The sequence below is a fragment of the Acinonyx jubatus genome, chromosome D3, assembly GCF_027475565.1.
Source record: "Acinonyx jubatus isolate Ajub_Pintada_27869175 chromosome D3, VMU_Ajub_asm_v1.0, whole genome shotgun sequence".
NCBI classification, from domain to species: domain Eukaryota; kingdom Metazoa; phylum Chordata; class Mammalia; order Carnivora; family Felidae; genus Acinonyx; species Acinonyx jubatus.
Genome location: NC_069392.1, coordinates 6,008,194 through 6,030,618, shown reverse-complemented (window position 1 = coordinate 6,030,618; position 22,425 = coordinate 6,008,194). Strand labels below are relative to the sequence as shown.

General features: G+C 45.8%; 1 protein-coding gene across 5 annotated transcripts in view; it reads left to right on the top strand.

The window, feature by feature from the left end:
• The window catches only part of DNAH10 (dynein axonemal heavy chain 10), a 141,517-nt gene that overhangs the window by 38,099 nt on the left and 80,993 nt on the right, over positions 1 to 22,425 (top strand). For 4 of the 5 annotated variants that reach the window (XR_008291630.1, XM_027044238.2, XM_053205976.1 and 1 more), the window contains 13 exons: positions 1,234 to 1,410; positions 2,151 to 2,276; positions 3,144 to 3,316; positions 3,752 to 3,903; positions 8,505 to 8,669; positions 9,306 to 9,513; positions 11,291 to 11,447; positions 13,470 to 13,946; positions 14,049 to 14,207; positions 16,103 to 16,219; positions 16,304 to 16,406; positions 17,079 to 17,257; positions 21,160 to 21,371. Coding sequence is in view for 4 of the 5 variants with exons in the window: in XM_027044238.2 (XP_026900039.2) it covers positions 1,234 to 1,410; positions 2,151 to 2,276; positions 3,144 to 3,316; positions 3,752 to 3,903; positions 8,505 to 8,669; positions 9,306 to 9,513; positions 11,291 to 11,447; positions 13,470 to 13,946; positions 14,049 to 14,207; positions 16,103 to 16,219; positions 16,304 to 16,406; positions 17,079 to 17,257; positions 21,160 to 21,371 (2,405 nt within the window). In the remaining variant the exon portion in view is untranslated. Of the gene's footprint in view, positions 1 to 1,233; positions 1,411 to 2,150; positions 2,277 to 3,143; positions 3,317 to 3,751; positions 3,904 to 8,504; positions 8,670 to 9,305; positions 9,514 to 11,290; positions 11,448 to 13,469; positions 13,947 to 14,048; positions 14,208 to 16,102; positions 16,220 to 16,303; positions 16,407 to 17,078; positions 17,258 to 21,159; positions 21,372 to 22,425 lie in introns of those variants that run through there. The other variant, XM_053205978.1, reaches the window with a different exon arrangement.

Below are 22,425 nucleotides of genomic sequence, written 5' to 3'. Positions count from 1 at the left end.
AAAAAATTGAAAAGTATGCTTTTTTTAAATGTTTATTTATTTTGAGGGAGCGAGAGAGAGAGCAAGCGGGGGAGGGAAGAGGGAAGGGAGAGAGAGAATCCAACCAGGCCCCATGTTGTCAGGGCACACCCCGACACGGGGCCTGAACTCATGAACTGTGATAGATGGATGGATACATAAAATGTGGTCTGTCCATACAATGGAATATTCCCAGCCTTAGAAAGGAAGGATATTCTTTTTCTTTTTAAAATTTTTATTTATGTATTAAAAAATTTTTTAATGTTTATTTTTTGTTATTTTTTTTAATGTTTACTTATTATCGAGAGAGCATGAGCATGGGAGGGGCAGAGAGACGGGGAGACACAGAATCCAAAGCAGGCTCCGGGCTCCGAGCTGTCAGCACAGAGTCTGACATGGGGCTCGAACCCACTAACTGTGAAATCATGACCTGAGCTGAAGTCGGACACTTAACCGACTGAGCCACCCAGGTGCCCCTTAATGTTTATTTTTGAGAGAGACAGAGCATGAGCATGAGCAGGGGAGGGTCAGAGAGAGGGAGACACAGAATCTGAAACAGGCTCCAGGCTCTGAGCTGTCAGCACAGAGCCCAACCTGGGGCCCGAACCCACGAACTGTGAGATCAGGACCTGAGCTGAAGTCCGACGCCCAACCGACAGAGCCCCCCGGGCGCCCCAAGAAAAGACATTGTGACACATGCTCCAACATGGATGAATCTGAAGACATTATGTTAAGTGAGATAAGCCAGTCAAAAAAACCCCAATTATTGTATGATTCCACTTACATGAGGTGTTTAGAGGAGTCAGATTCCCGGAGGCAGGAAGTAGAGAGCACCAGCGACCAGGGGAGGAGGAGGGGGAGTTAGTATTTCCTGGGAGGTGGATGCAGGTGGTGGTTGTGTGACAGTGTGAATGTGCTTAATGCCACTGAAATGCATTTAAACATGGTAAACTTTGAGGCGCCTGGGTGGCTCAGTCAGTTGGGCATCCGACTCTCGGTTTTGGCTCAGGTCATGATCGCACAGTTCATGAGTTCGAGTCCCGCATCGGGCTCTGTGCTGACGGCTGCTTGGGATTCTCTCTCCCCTCTCTCTCTGCCCTGCCCCCCCCCCCCCAATACATAAATATTAAAAATGTAAAGACCTACATCTCAAGTTAAATCTTTCTTGGCGAACATGGTGATGCATATCACAGACCACTTTTGATTGCTTTTCAGATCGACATAGTTAATAAACTCTTTGTTCAGAACCTGGACAACCCGCCACTGTGTAAGAACCACCCTCCGGTAGCAGGTGCAATCTACTGGGAACGGTCCCTGTTCTTTCGGATCAAGCACACCATCCTCCGATTTCAGGAAGTGGAGGAGATATTGGAGAGTGACCGAGGAAGAGAGGTATGTTGCTTCCCCAGAACTGTCGCCGGCCGTATCTCATGGGCGACCTAGAGCCGCCAGTGTGAGAAGCAAATCCTGGCCTGCGACTTAGAAGGCCTTTCCTGTGGTCCCTGATTTCAGGCTCATACATATGATCGTACATATGATATCTTCCAGGTAACAGGCACGTGGGCTTCTCCCTGAACTTGATTTTCAGCTTCTCTGGAGGGTGACCATCTTTCTGATAATACTGTTCCTCCCCCACCCATGGGGTTTTGAATGTTATATAGAAGGGGTTGACAAATCTTTTCTTGAAAGGTCCAGAGAGTAGGAGCGCCTGGGTGGCTCAGTCGGTTAAGCGTCCTACAGCTCAGGTCACGATTTCGCGGTTCGTGAGTTCGAGTCCCACGTTGGGCTCTGCGCTGACAACTCAGAGCCTGGAGCCTGCTTCGGATTCTGTGTGTGTCTCTCTCTCCCCCTCCCCTTCTTGTGCACGCTCTCTCTCTCAAAAACAAATAAACGTTAAACATAAATTTGAAAAGGTAAAAGCCGTTCTTAGCTCTTGGGCTGAGGTCTGCTGATCTCTGCTCGTCGGCCTGGATTTCAAGCCATACCTTCTCATACATACCCTGCAAAATTCTTGGAAATCTGTATACTTATTTTTGCAAAATGCACTAACATTTTTTTTTTAATAGAGTGAGAGAGAGGAAAAGGTGTTAGATTTCTGAGGACAAACTGACAATTGCTGAGTTCTTTGACAGGTGAGACAGAAGTACTTGGAGGTGGGTTGGACAATGAAAGACTATGAAGACAGAAAGTATGAGCTGTGGAAAGAGGTAACGGAACAGGCCCTGCCAAATCTTATGAAGAAGAGTCTGCTTACTAAGGTACGTACTTCCAGACCCTTGTCCAGATCGTGGCGGTCAGGTTAGGTGATGGCGTCTGCGATTTTCTGGAGGTCTGGTTTGTCGGCACGGTTTGCCGTTGATAGGTATTTCCAAGTGGAAGACGGAGAAGGGCCAAGGTTGTCCGGGGAGGAGAGGACAGGGGCAGAGAGGGAGAGGCAGAGGCAGCATAAGGTCACGGTTAGGAAATGCACCCGAATCCGGCAGCCCTGCTGACTCTGTGGGCGAGCGGCTTCACACCGAGCCTCAGTTTCCCCATTTGTAAAATGAGCTGCATCAGATGACATCAACACACAAAGTATTAGCTGAACCGGGTGTGAAATGGCTGACAGTTGAGCTACGGAAAAAACACCATTTTGCACAATTCACCCTTATGTACAGTGCTTTAGCTGGAGCCTGCTGCCCAGCAGACGCTCCGTAAAGAAATACTAGCCGTGAGGGAGGAGAGACCTGCGCACAGCATCTCTAGGTGTGTGGCCTCTGAAACCCTGAAGTAGGTTCTGAAATGAGTGCAGAGGGCCAGACTGGAGACGGCTTGGGTCCCATCAAAAGGGGCAGCTCCTGCTCAATCCCCGTCTCTGCTTGTCAGCGTTCCTGGTTTTTCCAGGGAAGCCAGAATTCCGGATTTGCATGCGATTGACCACTTTTTGGACGTGGGTGGCTAAGTCGAATTCTTTAAACCTTGTTTACTGAACAAAATATGTGTTCTAGCTAGCTCCAGCCAGCCTCCCGGTCTATCAGGGCATCAAGGGCCCTACGCTGATCGTCTGCAAATTTACGTTGAACTTGGGTCGTCTGGACCACTTCTTGGACCGTCCTTGCCATGCTTGTGAAATGTCTCTTCCACAGACTTCTGCCGCTGCTGATGAGGCTGCGAACTCCGAGAAGGGGGCTGTGTTTGTAATAAATTTTTCACCTGCTCTCAGGGAGATTATTAATGAAGCAAAGTACTTGGAACAGTTAGGATTCCCTGTCCCCGAGTTAGCAAGAAATGTTGCTCTCCAGGAGGACAAATTTCTTAGGTAAAAAGATTTGTCTCTTAAATCAACAGGGAACTTTTTGATCTCAGGACCCCGTTCTATTCCATTCCGTTACAAATTATTGAGAACCCCACCCCCTCCTGCTTTCATTTGTCTGCATTTTATAGCTACCGGTATTTACCATGCTGGAAATTAAAACGAAGCAATGTGTGAACTGTGTATCTATCCATTCACCTGAAAGTAACAATAACAAACCTGTTATGTGTTAAAAAAAAACAAACACTTCCTAATGAGAAGTATACCGATATTTTCCAGAAAAGGAAGTTAGTGGGAAGGTTGGCATTGTTTTAAATTTCTGCAAATCTTTCGATCAAAGTTTTAGGCTGGTGAAAGGTCTTTGGTAACCTAGATAGAGGGTAAGCTGTTTACGAGCTCTGTTGTGTGTCCTCATGTCAATGACTTTCCTGTAACGCACAGGTACACAGACGGAATACAGCGTATGCTGGATCATTATCACATGCTCATAGGAAAGTTAAATGAGGCAGAGGCTCTGCTTCTCGACGATCATTCCCAGGAGTTGATAAGAGTGTTTAGGTCTGGATATAAGAGGTTGAACTGGAACTCACTAGGTAACCTAATTCATCCTCCTATTCATTGCCTTTTAGACTTTGGAATGCAAAAAATATATGCTTGTAGGTTATTTTAGTTGAATTATAATCTTTGCATGTCTATAGACACGGTCAACACCCAGGTTTTGAATATTAATCATTTATATTTGGTGGAACTTTGAATTCATCTCAAGGCTTTTGTGGGGACTGAAGACAAGATTTGGACACCCTGCTGACCCAGTGCTTTCTCCTCCAAAAATAAAGCAGCCTTTACTGTTTTTCCTAATATTTTTCTATTTTCTAATATTAAAAATTTTAATTTTGAGATAATTTATAGATTCACACCCAGTTGTGAGAATTAATACAGAGAGGTCCTGTTTACCCTTTGCCCAGTGCCCTGGCAGTAACTTCTTGCAAAACTATAGTACAACTCACAACTCAGATGCGTTGACAGTTGAGGCACAGAGCATTTCCATGCCGCAGCGATAACTCATGTTGCCCTTTTATTTATATTTATTTTAAAAAAATTAAGAAAAAAATTTTTAATGTTTATTTTTGAGAGAGGGAGAGAGACAGAGTGTGAGCAGGGAGCGGGGGTGCAGAGAGAGAGGGAGACACAGAATCGGAAGCAGGCTCCAGGCTCTGAGCTGTCAGCACAGAGCCTGACGCGGGGCTCGAACCCATGAGCTGTGAGATCATGACCTGAGCCAAAGTCAGACGCTTCACGGACTGAGCCACCCAGGCGCCCCTATTTTAAAAAAATTTTTAATGTTTATTTATTTTTGAGAGAGAGAAAGAGGCAGGCAGAGAGAGAGGGAGACACAGAATCTGAAGCAGGTTCCGGGCTCTGAGCTGTCGGCACAGAGGCCGATGTGAGGCTGGAATTCACAAACTGTGAGATCATGACATGAGCCAAAGTCGGACGCTCAACCAACTGAGCCACCCAGGCGCTCTACATGTTGCCCTTTTAAAAAAAAATTTTTTTTTTAATGTTTATTTATTTTGACAGAGAGAGAGAGAGAGAGAGAGAGAGAGACAGAGCATAAGTGGGGGAGGGGCAGAGAGAGAGGGAGACACAGAATTCGAAGCAGGCTCCAGGCACCGAGCTGTCAGCACAGAGCCCGACGCGGGGCTCGAACTCACGGAGCGCGAGATCATGACCCAAGCTGAAGTCGGACGCTCAACTGACTGAGCCACCCAGGGACCCCACATGTTGCCCTTTTAAAGTCCTACCCACCTCACTCCCATTCCTAGCCTCAACCCATGCAATCGCGAATCCATTCTCCATTTCTATAATTTCGTCATTTCAAGAGCACTCTATAAAGGAAATCATATATGCCCTTTTGGGTTGACTTTGCCACCTTAGCCTGATTCTCTGGAGGGTCGTCCAAGACGTTGCACGTATCGGTAGTGTGTTCCTCTGGTGACTGAAATCTCATGGTTTCAATGTGCGCAGTTAGGTTAGCCATTCACCTGTTGAAGGATATCTGGGTTGCTTCCAGGTTTGGCTATGATGAGTAGATGTTTGTGCCATAAAGCCATTTGTGTGTGGGGTTTTATGTGAACGTGAGTTTCATTTCACTGGGATAAGTGCTCAGGAGTGCAGTTTCTGGGTCCCATACTACTCGCATATTTAGTCTTTTTTTTTTTTTTTAAATTAATTGCCGTGGAGCTGGCTGTGCCATCTTATATTTCCACCTGCAGTGTATGTTCCACTTTTTCTGGATGTTGGCCAGTATTTTGGTATTATCACTATTTTTAAAAAATTGTAGCCATCATGTAGCTCTGTGATGATCTCGTTGTGGCTTTGATTTGCATTTCTATATTGGGGAATGATGCCGAGAATCGTTTCGTGTGCTTCTTTGCCATCTGTATGTCTTTTTTGGTGAGATGTCTGTGTTTTTGCCCATCTTCTAATTATATTGTTTGCTTTTTTACTTTGAGAGTTCTTTATATGGTTTAGATACTAGCCTTTTGTGGGATACGTGGTTTGCAGATATTGTCTCCCAGTCTGTAGCTTGTGTTTTCATTCTCCTAACAGCATCTTTTGCAGAGCAAAAGTTTAAAATTTTGAGAACCCCAATTTATCAAGTTTTCCTTTTACGGATCATGCTTTTGGTGTCAAGTCTAAGGACTCTTTTTGCCTAGACTGACATCCCAAAGATTTTCTCCTTTTTTTTCCCCAAGTATGTTATAATTTTATATTTTAAAGGTAAGTCTGTGATCAATCTTGATTTTTTTTTTTTTTGTACAAAGTGTGACGCTTAAGATGAGGCTAATTTCTCCTCCTCCTCCTTGACCATGGCTATCCAGTTGCTTCAGCATCATTTGTTGAAAAGGGTGACTTTTTCCCGTTAAGTTGCATTTGCACCTTTGTAAAACACCAGTTGGTCATATTTGTATGGGTCTGTTTCTGGGTTTTGTGTTCTGGTGATCTATGTGTCTGTAGCTATATGCTAAGTCTTGAAATTGGGTAGGTAGCCCGATTCTACCCATTTTTTCTCTTAAGCAAATTGTTTTGGCTGTCCCAGTTTCTTTGTTTTTCCATATCAATTTTAGAATAATCTTGTCTGTATCTGCCAAAAAATGCTTGCTGGGATTTTGATGGGAATTGTGTTAACTCGGTATATCAGTTTGGGGAAAATTGATATCTGTACTGGGTTGAGCTTTGTGATCCATGAACATGGTATATCTTTCCATTTATTTAGATCTTTGATTTCTTTTTTTTAATTTTAAAACATGTTTTTAATGTTTATTTACTTTTGAGAGAGAGAGAGAGAATATGCAAGCAGGGGAGGGGCAGAGAGAAAGGGAGACAGAATCTGAAGAAGGCTCCAGGCTCCAAGATGTCAGCACAGAGCCCAATGTGGGGCTCGAACCCAGGAACCATGAGATCATGACCTGAACTGAGGTTGGACGCTCAACTGACTGAGCCACCCAGATGCCCCTGATTTCTTTCATTAGCACTGTGTCATTTTCAACATACAAGTTTCGTACGTGTTTTGTTAGATTTATGCTGAAGTATTTAATTTTTTGTGGAATGGTTGTAAATGATACTGTGTTTTTAATTTTGGTGTCCATATGTTTGCCACTAGTCTATAGAAATACAATTAATTTTTTAATGTAATTCCGTCTGCCTCCATGGCCTTCTCTGATGCGATCATGACAGGCATGAGGGGTAGAGACATTGTGGTGCCTCATCACAGTTTTATGAAGGTGGAAATCTAGGCTCTTCAGCTGGCTCTTACTGGAATGAGTTTGAGTGAGGTCATGGTTTTGTCTATGGAGTTTGGAGTAGAGCAGTGACTGTAAAATTTTCTGTCTTGCCAGGATGTCCCTTTCCTGGTCCTGTGGCTAAAGAGAGCAGGCTTCTTTTTGGACTTTGGCATTTATGGTTGCCAGCTTCTTCAGCTACGCATCTGAGATATAGAAGGAAAAAGAACCCAGGAAATTCATCACTGTGAACCCTTGGGTCCCAGAGTGGGGACCCAAGGTCCGTAGCCAGTTGGCTTCTCTCCACTTTTTAGAGTCTTATGTTTGTTTGATAGATAATGTGCAGGGTTCTTAACTGTGATTAGCAGGAGGAATAAGGAAAAGCACATCTCCTCCCTCTTCCTGGAAGTAGAAGTTCCCTTTAGTTTTTTAAAAAGGCATTTTTGCTCTTCTTTTTCCCCCTTCTTCCCCTTTCCCTTATTTTCAAATCTTCTCCCTTCTTTTCCTTGTCATTTCCTTCTCTTCTTCCTATCTCCTTTGTGTGGAAAACATGTATGTTTGGACTTGGGCTCCGGAGCTAAACCCCTGGGTTAAAAGTCCAGCTCCGCCCACGTGACTCAACCTTGTGGAGACTCAATATCCTCATCTTTAAGTTCAGCATAATATTAGTACCCAATTCACAGGACTGTTGTAAACAATTGATGACAGAATAATATGCTTAGACCGCTATGTGACCGATCACATGTGTTTAATCCAGGTTTACTATTCATATTATTCCTGGTTATTTTTCTTTCTTTAAAAAAATTTTTTTTAACGTTTATTGATTTTTTGAGAGAGAGCACGAGCACAAGCAGGGGAGGGGCAGAGAGAGAGGGAGACACAGAATCCGAAGCAGGTTCTGGGCTCTAGGCTCTGAGCTGTCAGCACAGAGCCTGACGCAGGACTCGAACTCACAAACCATGAGATCATGACCTGAGCCGAAGTCGGAAGCTTAGCCGACTGAGCCCCCCCATGCGCCCCTGCTGGTTACTTGTCTAAGCAGCAGGCCAAAGGCGATGTACGTGGATCAGGGTAGAGTGTAGGTTCAGGTTGCCATGCCAGTGAGAAGACAACAGAGCTGGACCTTCTGTTTCTCCTCACAGTGCTTTAGATGATGATTTGCTAAAATCTGAGCAGGAGAAATGTATCGTTCAGTTGACTCTGAGAACAGGGCTCCTTGTCCTAGTCCCTAAGGGTGCTATGTGGATGTTTGCTACCACGAATACCCAAGGGGATGGAATGAACATGGTCTCTCCTGGGAGGGGATGCCAATATTAACATTCTGGATGTCGGTCGGCAGGGTATGGACAGAAAGAGCTGAAAGCCAAGTATCTTTTTCTTTTCTCTCTCTCTCTTTTCTCCTTCCGAAGGTATTGCTGACTACATAACTCGGTGCAAACAGGCCATTGGGAAATTCGAGTCCCTTGTCCACCAGATTCATAAGAATTCAGACGACATTTCTTCCAGGCTGACATTAATAGAGTCTGTAAATCTCTTTAAATATCCAGCAGCTAAAAGTGAGGAAGAACTCCCAGGTAGATATGATTTCTTATTTCTCTGATTACAGAAGAAATTAAATGAAAGAACCCATTGGTCATGGCTGCGTGCGCACAGGCGTGCACCTCGCCACCCCTCCCGCACGTTTGTTTAGGAATAAGACCATTCCTAAAGGTCTTAGTCATTTACTGGAAAGGATCATGAGTAATTCTTGCTTTTTGCCCTGTTTTACGTCTTGCTTAGTTTCACGGATCCCTGACTCTGTGGGGACCAGTAGTACTTTGGCAATAACTTCATAACAGTAACACAGATTGTGTTTTTATGGGCTCACGTTTACTTGTTCAAGCAACATCTTTTAAGCGGTCTTAGATGAGTCTAAAAGCAATTCAAGAAAAGCAAAATCGCCCAGAGAAAATAAAAGCTGCCTTTTGCACGTGGTGTGCTTTGGCGCACGTGGTGTGCTTTGGCACACGTAATGCACATCCCTGTGTTGTCATTTATTCTTTTACTTAGGGCGTGTTGTGAACTTTTGGTGTTGACGTATTTTCTGCTTGCGGTCTAGGTTAGAGGCTGCTTTTGTATTTTTAAGATCTGCAGTTAGCGTTTGGATGGCTCTGCGAGTAACATCCCTCCCCGTGTTCACGAAGGACTGTAACCGGTGTCTTCCTCTTCAGGTGTGAAGGAATTCTTTGAGCACATTGAGCGAGAAAGGGCCAAAGATGCGGACCACATGGTCAGGTGGTATCTTGCCATTGGGCCTCTGCTGACCAAAGTCGAGGGTCTGGTCATCCACACCAACACAGGCAAGGCTCCCAAACTGGCCTTCTATTACGAATACTGGGAACATAAAATTTATGACGTCTTGACAAAGCTCATCCTGAAGTAAGTCCACCTCGTTTCCTGTCGTGAAGGCAGTGTGCATAGATTAAAGGAGTTTACGCACGGGAGTAGTTAAAGGAAGTGTAAAGTAGTTACATACACTTTATGTATTCATAAAGTGCAGAATAGAAATGATTTGGACGGTAAGTCTGCTTTCTGGTCAAAGAGGCTTCCTGCTCACAGGAGGGAAGGATGGCTTTCTAATTTGGCTCACCTTCTTGTCAGGCCCCTCAATGTTCGGAAAAGGAAATTATCCCTTACGGGATCATTCTGGGAAGCTGCCCTAGGACATTCAATGTTGTCTTCTATGTGAAGGACCCCCGAAGAAATTTCTCTAGTGTCCCTTTTGAGCTTAGCCTCCTGAGAAAGTATTATTTTTCTTTTTGTCTTTTGTTTTTTTGTTGTTTTGTTTTTAAACGGTGTGGATACTATAGATTGTTGACTTGAAAGAGTTCCCTTTTCTCCTTGACTGCTAGGAAACTTAGAACTGAATTTGTAGCCTAAATGCAGCAAATGTAGAAGTATTTACGATTGCATTGTCAGTTACGTTCTCTTGACTCTAGACTCTATACATACCCTCTGCATATATGTATGCATTTGAATCTAACATGTATGAGAGCTTACTCTGAAGGCTCGTGCTATACTCCTTTTACAATCTCACCCTCGTTTTCCGGACACAGTGTGTTGGAAGATTAAGCGACTTTCTTAGCCTTGGTCACACACACACCTTGTAAGAAGAATGGCTAGGATGTGAACCTGGTCCAGCATCACTTTGCTAAACATCTGTGATACGTGTCTCTTTATTTTATCCCACTTTGAGTTTAGGGTCTCTTACTGCAGTCAAAGCATTCTTGTGAGCTGCTAAAGTCCACTTGGGAACAAGACGTTAATAAATAAAATAAATACCTTTGGTCGTCTTGCTTCCTGGACCCAGTTTGACAAATTTCACTAAGTTGATCCTTTACAAAAATCTGTTTTCTACACGTTTCATTTATCTTCTTTTTTGTTGTTGTTGTTTTTCATTATTGCTTCTTAGATTTCTGCAGCAGCTTCTTACACAGGGCACCTCCTATAGTGTTTCCTTTTTTAATATGCTATGCTTTCCCTTGATCCGTCTGTCGATCCGTCCATCCATCCATCTATCCATCCACTCATTCACTCATTCATTCACTCACAGGTTTCTTAGATCCTGCGTGTGTCAGGCACCAGGCCAGACAGGGCCCCTCTCCTTCTGGATCTTTTCCATCCTCATAGGAGAGACACAAAACACCAGGAACCCAGACATAACCAAGATGATTTCTGTGAAAGAAATAAAGCAGCACAGTGTTTTGGGACAGGAAACAGAGTGGCCGTTGTAAGGGGGTGCTCAAGAAAGCCACCCTGAGGCCGCGTTTTAGCTGAATCCTGAGGACCAGGAGTGAGCCACAAGAGGGGGGCCCTTTCTGGGAGAAGACAAAGCCAGTTTTATGACCATCTTTCCCGAACCATGTGGAACAGCTTTTGGAAGTCATCACTGTTACTCAGGTGTCTTTCAACTAATAGATATTCACTTCCCAAAAGTGGAAATGAACTACATATAAGTATAGGCCAAAACGGGGGCACATAATAAAACTCAGTGCGCATTGCCCGCTATGACGCCGGAACGTCTTACTCCACACAGAGGGTTTTCACGTGTGACTTTTGTGACACCAGCTGTTTCCATCAAGTGTTGGATATACTCCACTCCAGTGAGTCCTGGGTCTGTCTGTCTTTTTTTTTTTTTTTTATTAACCCCTCTTAGGAATTTGCAGTCTTTTAATTCTTTAATCCTGGGAAACGTCCCTCTGTTCCAAACGGACACCATCCTGACGGCGCCCGAGATCATCCTCCACCCCAACGCGAATGAGATCGACAAAATGTGCGTCCGTTGTGTCCGAAATTGCGTGGAGATCACCAAGGTAAGGGCGGAGGGGTCTGTGGATCCACAGCGGGGCTTGTGGCTACCGGCCGCCAGGCCCGCCGGCTTTGGGGAGCATGTCGCGGAGGCCGCGGAGAGCACGGGCTCCGCTCTGCTTCTTGTCCAGACTCTTGCCCTCCTCTGGGCTCCTCTTGCAGCCCTCGAGAGCCTGGGTGTCCCAAGGCTCGATCCAGGCTCCCTTTTCTCCTCTCCGTGTGATCCTGACCCGTCTCGTGCCTTTTAATGCCATCTTCGCCCAGACCTCTCTACTACCCGCCCCGCTCTTCAAGTCTCTTGCCTCCTCGATGTGTCCCCTCCGACCCTGGTGTTGGCAGGTCCAAGGTGGAATTCTTGACTTCCCGTCTTGCACCCTGCCCCTGCCCCCGGTTTCCCTACTGCAGGAAGCGGCGCCCGCAGCAGCCCAGAGGCCCAGGAGCCGGCCCCGATTCTAGGGTTTCCTCTTGTCCACCTCTGTCCCGCCCATCGGAGGTCTGGTTGACTCCCGGCATCCCTCCCCTAGACAATTGCATGTTTCCACACCCCCACCTCCACCACGGGGCGGGGGGGGGGGGGTGGTGGGGTCAGAATTCTCTTTTTAAAATACGAATCACTTCACGTCAGATCTCTTGTGCAAACCCCCCGACGACTTTACGTTGCATTCGGACATAAGCCGAACTCCTCACTGTGCTCGCAGTCTGGCACCTGCCTGCCTTCCTGAGCTCACTTGCTACATCTCGTGCTCCCCCGCGCTCAGCCCCACCGGCCTCCGGCAGCAGCACTTGCTCCTCCTTGAAATGGTTACGTGAACTCTTCCCTCTGCCTGGAAATTTCTGCCCCCAGACTTTTCCCTGATGGCTCCTCCTCGTTGTTCTCTATCCTATCACCCGTTCCATCTTCTTCCCATCACCTACCGCTACCTGACCTTTTCTTATTTCCTTGCTCATCTATCCATGACTCTCTTGTGCCACTAGAATGCAAGGTGCATGGGAACATGGACCTTGTGTGTCTGTCCACCTTTGAATCCCCAGCACCTCCAACAGCATCTGGCACATAGCTGGCTCTCAACTATGCAAATGGGGTCAAAGGAGTGTCTGTTGGCCAATAACCTGTAGTTTGTGTCTCACCAACAATGGGAAAATGGGGCCATTTTTATGGATAAGGGATGTCACATCCCCTCAAGACACTAACATTTTCTTAGTTGGTTTGTTCAGAAAGTCAAATATGGTTCAGGCATTTTTTAAAGCATAAAAATGAGTATAGATATAGATAGGGAAGTTAATTTAACTGTACTTGGAAATTAATAAATTGCATATATTTTATAATCTGTGCAAGTAAAGTTGTTTATTAAACCTCAGTTATGTAAATTCTCTTACGTTATAGCTTTATATAACTGCGTCTTTGAAGAGGGAAACAAACAATTTCCAAGGAGTAAATAAATAGGAAGGACTCTCTGTGAAACATTCTGGGTATTTTTAAATTTTATTTCATTAAAAAAATTTTTTTAATGTTTGTTTATTTTTGAGAGAGAGACAGAGCACGACCGGGGGAGGGGCAGAGAGAGAGGGAGACACAGAATCCGAAGCAGGCTTCAGGCACCGAGCTGTCAGCACAGAGCCCGATGTGGGGCTCGAACTCACCGTGGGGGGCTCGATGTGGGGACCGTGAGATCATGACCTGAGACTAAGTCGGACGGTTAACCGACTGAGCCACCTGGGCGACCCAACATTCTGGGTATTATTCACAACATTTTATACCAATTTAACACCCCCCTCACTGGATGGATTTGAGGCTCCTGGTGAAGCCTGCATTGTTTTATGTTCATAAATGCTTTCTTTCAAATAAAAAATAATTTTTACCTGTCCTTTCATAAAATGTCAGAAATGTACTTCCTTAACAAAAATCAGCTTCTTTGGACGAGGTTCTGTTACTGGCGAGACGTTCTCCCGAAGTCACGTGACTTTATGCATAGGAAGCAGAATAAATGCTGAAGTGCTGTCCTTTTCCCTGGTCCTTCTTTCACCAGCATTTTGTCCGATGGATGAATGGCAGCTGTATAGAATGCCCTCCTCAGAAGGGGGAGGAAGAAGAACTCGTTGTAATAAGCTTTTACGATGATATCTCCCTGAGCCCTCAGATAATTGAACAAGCTGTCGTGATCCCCCAAAACGTCCACAGGATTCTGAGCAGTCTTATGAAGTACCTCCAGAAATGGAAGAGGTACCGACCTCTCTGGAAGCTGGACAAAGCCATCGTGATGGGGAAGTTCGCCTCCACGAAACCTCCTTGTGTGTCCTATGATGAAAAGTTGCAGTTCTATTCCAAGATTGCCCAAGAAGTCATGCGCCACCCCTCAGTTAAGGACGAGCATTGCATCAGGCTGCAGCTGGGGCCTCTGGCGAACGCGGTGCAGGAAAACGCCAGGTCCTGGGTGACCTCGCTCGGAAAGCTTCTCAATGAGTCCGCCAGGGAGGAACTCTATCACCTCCATGAAGAGATGGAGGTATCGCTGGGTTTAATTACACTACTTCTCGTGAAAATCGCGTCTCCGTTGGGGACTGTGTTTTCTAGGTCTATTTGGTGTCCTTTGACCTCTCTTTTGCAGAGCCTGGCCAAAAACCTGAAGAAGAGCCCCAGTACCCTTGAAGACCTCAAGTTTGTCCTTGCAACGATTGCAGAAATTAGAAGTAAATCTTTGGTCATGGAACTGAGATACAGGGATGTCCAGGAGCGATACCGCACCATGGCAATGTATAACCTCTTTGTGAGTGAACAGTTTCCTTTCTTTAAAAGGATTTTTTTCATGTGTATTTATCTGAGAGAGAGAGAGAGAGAGAAAGAGAGAGAGAGAACATGCATGAGAGGGGCAGAGAGAGAGGATTGGAAGCGGGTTCCGTGCTGAAAGCAGAGAGCCTGACGCTGGGCCCGAACCCACAAGTGGTGAGATCATGACCTGAGCCGAAGTCAGACGCTTAACTGACTGAGCCACCCAGGCGCCCCGTGGATTTTCTTAAGCATTCTTACAGTTGGGTTGAATTCTAAGACCCTTTTCAGAAATACTTCTCAACGATGACTTTAAGTAATAAAATTTAAATGTAGAGCAACCCCACAGTTATTCAGAATAATGAAAACAGATTATTTCTTGATCTGGTATGGCTCAGGCGGTATTTTTCTTTGGAGATCATGTCAACTCTCCCCCTCCCTCCCCCTGTTTCTGGTGTTAATTTCCTTTAATAAAGGGCTTTTACAAAATAAGCGGGAGGGAGGAGAGTCAGAGAGGATTAAGATGATAAAAGAGATGGGTAGCGGTAATAATTCAGTTGCCTTTATTACAGTTGTTCAGGGTGGCTCAAAGGAACTTTAGAAGTCCCTGGAGGAGTTTGAGGGGGCCTGGCCTCTCCCTGAAACTGTATACAAAATTTTGCATACTGTGCCTCACATTCACGCCGAAAGAATCAGCTGGAGAAACAAACTAGAAGAAGCAAATAGCTGTCGTAAGTCTGCACTTGCATCAGACTTGTATTGCAGCCTTTATGTTCCTTGACTGCTCTGAACACCTTCACTGAGCAGTCACCCTGAAAGCTAGAGATCCTCTCGTCATAAGATTGCACAGTATGCAAAATGTACACTTTTAGAGTTAAAATAAAAGTTCCCAATTTTGTCTGTTTCCTTTAGTTTACTTTTTTATTAAAAAATTGTTTTTAAATGTTTTTATTTATTTTTGAGACAGAGACAGGGCATGAGCGAGGGAGGGGCAGAGAGAGAGGGAGACACAGAATCCGAAGCGGGCTCCAGACCGAGCTGTTGGCACAGAGCCTGACGCGGGGCTCAAACTCGCCAGCCGTGAGATCATGACCTGGGCCGAAGTCGGTCGCTTAACCGACTGAGCCACCCAGGCGCCCCTTTTGTTTCCTTCATTAAGTAAAATTATTTGAAACTCTATTAGGGTCTGCTTATATTGTCTGTGTATCTCTTGGTTTCCTTCGAGTCATTTTGATCCTTACCTATCTGTTATTTCTGATTGAGTTCTGGACATTGTACTATGACAAATTTGTAGAGAGAGTTGGAGGCTCCAGATGTTATATTTCATCAGGGGAGATTTCTTTTTGCTTCTGATAGACAGCACAGCTAGATGCATCAGCAAGCTAAGATAACCTTATTTTAATTAGGGATTAAGTTGAGCTGAAACTGGGTCCTAGTTTATGAAGGGCTTATCTGTCTACGGTATCTCTCTATCTGTGTTACCTGCTTATTTTTAAAAATGATTTTATCCTGATTTTGTTTTCATCATAAATATATAGTTTTTCTTTCTTTTAAAAAATATTTATTTTTGGGAGAGCACAAGCGAGGGAGGGGCAGAGAGAGGTGGACAGAGGACCTGAAGCGGGCTCTGCGCTGACAGGCTGACAGCAGCGAGCCCGACGCGGGGCTTGAACTCACGAACCGTGAGATCATGACCTGAGCTGAAGTCGGGTGCTCAACCGACTGAGCCACCCAGGTGCCTCAAATATATAATCTTTCTAATTCAAGTAGTTTTTTTGTGGATTCAAATGACGGAGTCTGCTGTTGTCACAAGTGGAAATCCCCAGGTAGTAGCTTTGACCGGAATTTCAATTCCAAATTTCTGGCCATTTATTGTTTGTCCTGTTTCTTTGTCAGCCTCCTGATGCAGAGAAAGAACTGGTTGACAATATTAAAAGCATGTGGTCAAATCTGTTCAATGAGTCCGTGAATGTGGATCATTCTCTTGGGGGCATAAAGAGAACGTTCACAGAGGTACCTTTTACATTTTTTACTTTCTGAGTAAAGATATGGACAAATGCCCGTCGGGATAAATTAATGCAACCGTGCCCTTTGCAGATTACTCGAGGTGAAATATTAAACTACAAACAGCAGATAGAGGAATTTGCAAAGCGTTTTTATCGTGAAGGCCCTGGTTCTATTGGTGATGATCTTGATAAAGGTAAGAACATTCACGCTGGGCTTCCTGAGGTAGTGGAGTATGTTTTGCTTAAGGATGTTATGGGACTATGGAATGGAGCAGTGGTTCTTAACCTTGCCTGTACACTGGGTTCACCTGAGGATCCTGACAAACCCGGTGACTCCTGGCATCCAGATCCAAATAGTCTAATTCTCTTGTTCTGGGGGGGGGGGGGGTGTGTGTGATCCAGTGCCAAGACTTTTAAAACTCTCATGGGAATCTAATGTGCAGCCCAAGTTGAGCCACTTAGAGGGATAACGTGAAGGAGGCAAAATTTTCTCTTAAAAAAATTTGTTTTTAATGTTTATTTATTTTTGAGAAAGAGAGAGACAGAAAGAGAGAGGGAGAGAGCGTGCGTGGGCGAGGGGCGGAGAGAAAGGGAGACACAGAATCCCAAGCAGGCTCCAGGGTCTGAGCCGTCAGCACAGAGCCCGATGTGGGGTGCAAATGCATGGACTGTGAGATCATGACCTGAGCCGAAGTCGGACGCTCAACCGACGGAACCACCCAGGCGCCCCAGGAGACCGAATTTTCTAACTGGAGAGTTTTGCATATGGACCTGGCCGTCTGGTTTCCGTTAGAAAGAGAGATAAAGCTGTGGTAATTCTAAATGTGTCTTCCTGGATGGCTTCTGTTTATTTACTTATTTGCCAGGAGTAGAACTTTTAGCCATTTTTGAAAAGGAGCTCACGAGACAGGAAAAGACCCGCCAGGAGTTGGCTGACGCTGAGAAACTTTTCGATCTTCCGATTACAATGTGCCCGGAGCTGCTCAAAGTGCAGAAGGAGATGAACAACCTGAGGACCATTTATGACCTCTACGAAGCGCTGAAGGTGAGCGTCTGCCCACAGACCCCGCCTCCCTGAAGGCAGTGTGAGAGTTGACTCGGCCAAGCGGGTTTTGGTGCCGCCGTAATTAAGAGCCCGGGGCGGATTTCATGGAAGCTCTCACTCTGGCTCTTGGGAAGTAGTAACTGCCAATGGATCCGGGGTCTCCGTGTGGGGTGATGGGAAAGTTCTGGAGCTAGATGGGGGTGATGGCTGCACAGCATGGTGAATACACTCGATACCGCCGAATCGTACATTTAAAAGTGGTTAAAATGGTACATGCTGCGTTATGTGTATTTTTCCACAATAACAAGAAAGAAAATTGTCTTTGCTGGTTGGGGCTTGGTTGAGGAGTGGGGTGAACCATTTAAGAAATTAAAAGTAGCAAATAGCATGACATTTGGATGCCTCTCTTTAACATATGTTCCCGGTGCGAGTTCGTACCATTCCTTTATTAGTCCCTCCGTCTCTTCACTCTGTTCTATACAGCCCAGTGCTGTGCTGGTTGGGAGTAGGGTCCAGAAAGGAGGTGCGTCTCCTCATCCCACTCCTGCCCTTCTTGAACCCCCAGGAGAGGCTGACTGTGTTAGTCTGGGTTCTTCCAAGAAACAGAACCAATGGGCACCAAACAGATTTATTATAAGGAATCGGCTTATATAGGAATGGACACCGGAAGTCCCAAGGTCTGGGGTCAGCAGGCTGGAGACCCAGGACAGCTGATGGGGTATCTCCAGCTCAGGTCTGAGCTTGAAGGCAGAAGACTGATGTCCCAGCTGGAAGACAGGCAGAGAGAGAGAGGATTCTCTCTCACTCAAGTTTTCTCTCTAGCCCTTCAGTGGATTGGATGAGACCCACCCACAGAGGGGAGGGAAATTACCTTTACTCAGGCCACTGTTTCAAATGTTAATTTTACCCAGAAACACCCTGGAAAACATTGTCCAGAATAATGTTTAACCAAATATCTGGGCACCTGTGGCCCAGTCAAGTTCACACATAAAATTAACCATCACACTGACCCACGAGTGAATCGCCATACTGCTCTGATATGTGACAGGAATACAGTAGACAGAGCGCCATGGGGCCCAGAGGGGGAAGGAGGTGGCCCAGGGAGGTGGCCTTTGAGCAGGACTCTGAATCAGTCTTTTCCCCGGCGCGGCCATCAGATTTGGGGCCCATCCTACCCCAGCATGACCTCATCTTAAATCTGCAAAGGCCTGACTTCCAAATACGATCACATTCTGAGGTCCCAGGGGGACATGAATTCTAGGTGGCGGGGGGGGGGGGGGCAAGCTTCAGCCCCCGTACACCCGGGAGTGGGATACACGGAGAAGAAGAGGGGCCGAACCTGGAGCACTCCAGCATCACATACCACGGGAAGATGCCCGAAAAGGGAGGGAGGACAGGGAGCGGCCTGGGAGGTAGGACAGGGGGACAGACTGACAAGTGTGATGTCTCAGAAGCCGAGTGACGAAAGCGTTTCAGGGGGCGGGACTGTCAACCTGCCGTGCATCTGATCAAGTGGGAGGGCGATTAGCAGTGACCACCGCGTCTCACGTCATGGAAACCACTGTGACCTTGGAAAGAAACGTCTCGATGGAGCGGTGGTCATGGACGTCTGATTAGAGTGAGTCCGAGGGATTTGCCCACAAGAAAAGGAAGCACGGGTCCCCGCAAAGACGTTTACATGAATGTCCACGGCAGCTTTATTTGCAATAGCCCAGGACCAGGAAAAACCCAATACCCCCCTGGTGGATGGCTAAAGAAACTGGTACATCCATCGCGTGGAATGCTACTCAGTAGCAGAAAGGATTGGACTGCTGATGCACCGGGGCGACAACATGGACGGGTCTCAAAATCTTCTTGCTGAGATATAAGATCGTACATCCTGGATGATTCCATTTACCTAAAATTCTAGAACGGGCCAACGAAGTTATCACGGCAGAAAGCAGGGCAGCATTTGTCCGGGGATGGGAGGGGGGTTACAGAGAGGCGGGAGGAGACCTCCGAGAGCTACAAAGGAGTTCACGATCTCGACTGTGGTGACGGTCCCGTGCGTGTGCACACAGGCCAGAGTTTGCGACATTGTGCACCTGGACACATCCAGCTGTGTCCGCACACCAGCCGATCCTCAACAAAGCTTGAGGAAGAGAGAATGGGAAGAGAGGAGTCAGAAACCTCGGATCTGGACAGCTTTTCCAATGTGTTTTGTTGCAAAGGGAAGCAGAGAACTGAGGAGCTGTGTGTGGAAGGGAGGTGGGGTCAGGGTAGTTTTTTTTAAGACGGGAGAAATTAGAGGGGGGGTTTGCATAGTCATCCAGTAAGGAGGAAACGTGGGTGAGAGGAGACAGAAGGGAGACTTCCTCGAACGATGTCTGGTGTCCATGAGTTGGTGGGAAAGGGTGGGGTTGGGACGTGGCCTCAGGTAGGAGGCGGGTGTGGTCATACGGGGAAGGCAGAGCGTGTGCATAGAGATGCTTCTCGTGGGAGATGTTGAGCGTTCGGTTATGATTGTGTCGGTTTCCCTGGGGACGTGCACAGCAAGATCATCAGCAGAGATGAGGGCAGGGGGGTGGCTGGTTGAGGCTAACAAGGCAGGGGTGAGGTGGTGGTCTGGAAGAATAGGCCCCAAGGGAAAGCCGCATTAGGGCCCTGGATTTAGACAGTGAGAGAGGCTGAGTGTCCTCAGCCATCATGGTTGGCTGCCCTGGTGTAGGTGTTGAGCACTGAGGAACGTTGAGTGTCGAGGAGCGGATTTAACCACAGTTGTGGTTTTCCAAATGTACGTGGTGAAAGAAGGGACGAGAAAGAGTGGAGGGAAAAAGGCCTTGTAATGATTGCCAGGCTGTAGGTTCAGGCGTAGAAACTCCAAGAAGTACTTTGGTTTCCTTATGATTTCATTCTAATTTGTCACTTACTGAATTTTTGCAAAAAAGAGGTAATACATTTGTGGGTGTCATCTCAAAATAATTCAGAAAGTGGGGCACCTGGGTGGCTCAGTCAATTAAGCATCCACCTCTTTGATCTTGGCTCAGGTCGTGATCTCACAGTTTGTGAGTTCAAGCCCCGCATCAGGCTCTGTGCTGATAGCTCTGAGCCTGCTGGGGATTCTTTCTTTCCCTCTCTCTCTCTGCCCCTCCCCTGCTTGTTCTCTCGCTCTCTCACAATAAATAAATAAACTTAAATAAATAATCCAGAAAGCTGTTTGAGCTTTTAAGATCTTTTTAGAAGACCAAGAGGTGAAAAATAGTAAATGCATCTTCAGGTCCTTTATACCTCAGTCAAAAAAAATTACCACGTGTATATTTCATCAATTAACACGGTTTTCTGTGAAATACATTTATTTTGTGACTCGAAGCAAATCCGTCAAGCCTGGATGTCACCGGTTGCAAATGCAAATGATTCGAGATGGTAAATTTCACGCAAGACAGCACTTCTTCTGTTAAATCTCAGGAAAATACATCATGGAAGATCTTTTGGGTGTGATAATCAGGAAGGATTACCTAAATTATAAGCGTTTTGTAACCTTAGCTGCTTTTTTTGGGAAAGAGAAGCACGTTATGATCACACCTGAGTGAAATACTGGCTTTAAGGTGTCAGCAGCTCCGTGATTTCAGAGATGCCTGTTTCTGATTTTATACTTCTCATTTTCCTCCCTTGGAAAGGAAGACATATTTTTGGATTCCACACATCCTTTGAGACAGCATTATTTTGGCGGGGCCTTGACAAAGTTGGAATTCTTTTGTTTGTATTTTGGAGCCTTTAACCAACCATTCTTTTGTGAGTCTGAGGTTTTTGTGGCCAGATGGGTGATGATATCTGAAAAGGAGGGAGCATGACCACGTGTTGAGTAGCGGCTGTTCCGGTCAAAGGCAGTTTTGTTACTGGGACTATTTCTTGTCCGTTTCTAGGTTGCAAAAGAAGAATGGTCTCAGACGCTCTGGATCAACCTGAATGTTCAGTTCCTCCAGGAGGGAATTGACAGTTTTCTCAGGTCCCTCAGAAGGCTCCCCCGGCAGGTCCGAAACCTATCCGTGGCCTATCATTTGGAAGCGAAAATGAAGGATTTCAAAGACTCAGTTCCTTTACTACTTGACTTGAAGCACGAAGCGCTAAGAGACAGGTTTGTTTTGTCCTGTTGGCCGTTGTGGAAGGGGGGGGGGAGGAGTTTTAGTTTAAAATCTATCCTTGCTTAGGTCTGATGACAAAGTACAAGGTTTCAACAGCAATGCAGAACGCTGAAATATGCAGGTAAGAGTTTTATGGTATTGTTTCCATGTGAAGTTTCTATTCAATTATCAGCTGTAAGGATTCTCTAATTTTTTAAACTTGTTTTTTTAAATCTTTTTTTACAGTTTATTTCATTCATTTATTTATTTATTTAGAACGTGCACGTGCACGCCAGCGTGGGAGAGGCAGAGAGTGAGGGGGAGAGAGAGAGAATCCCAAGCAGGCTCTGCACTGTCAGCTCAGACAGAGCCTGATGTGGCTCTTAAACCCACGAACCATGAGATCATGACCCGAGCTGAAGTCAAGGGATGGACACTCGACAGACTGAGCCACCCAGGTGCCCCTCTCCTATTTTATTTTATTTTTTTAAAACAAACACTGCCAGATATAAACTCGCATTCGTGGATGCTTCATTCTAACGGTTTAGAAGAAATAGCAAGGGGTCTAGATCAGCGCCATCCAGCAGAAACACGTGACCCAGACATGTCATTTAAAATTTTTCCAGCAGCTGCACCAAAGAAGTAGAAGAAAACAGGTAAAAATAATTTTAGTAATATATTTTAACTAGCCCAGTATATACAAAGCATTATCATTTCAACCTGTAGTCAATATGAAACATTACTCACAAGATATTTTATGCTCTTCTCCAAAAAATATGTTGCAACCTGGCATGTATTTTACGCCTACAGAATCTTTCAGTTTGGACCCCCCACAGCTCAGATGCTCAATAGCGACACGTGACTTGTGGCTGCCATACTGGACAGAGCAGGTGTCGCTGGTTTTTCAACGGAATAACCAGTCCTGAGGGTGCGATGGAGGAGATTCGCTCCTCATTTGTCCGTGATGGTCCAGACGTGGCCCCACGCGGACAGGGATTAGTAGGAGCTTTGTGAGTCACGTTTTCTCTGCCGTGATCCTCTCTTCCTCCATCGTGTTTCCCAGCATGT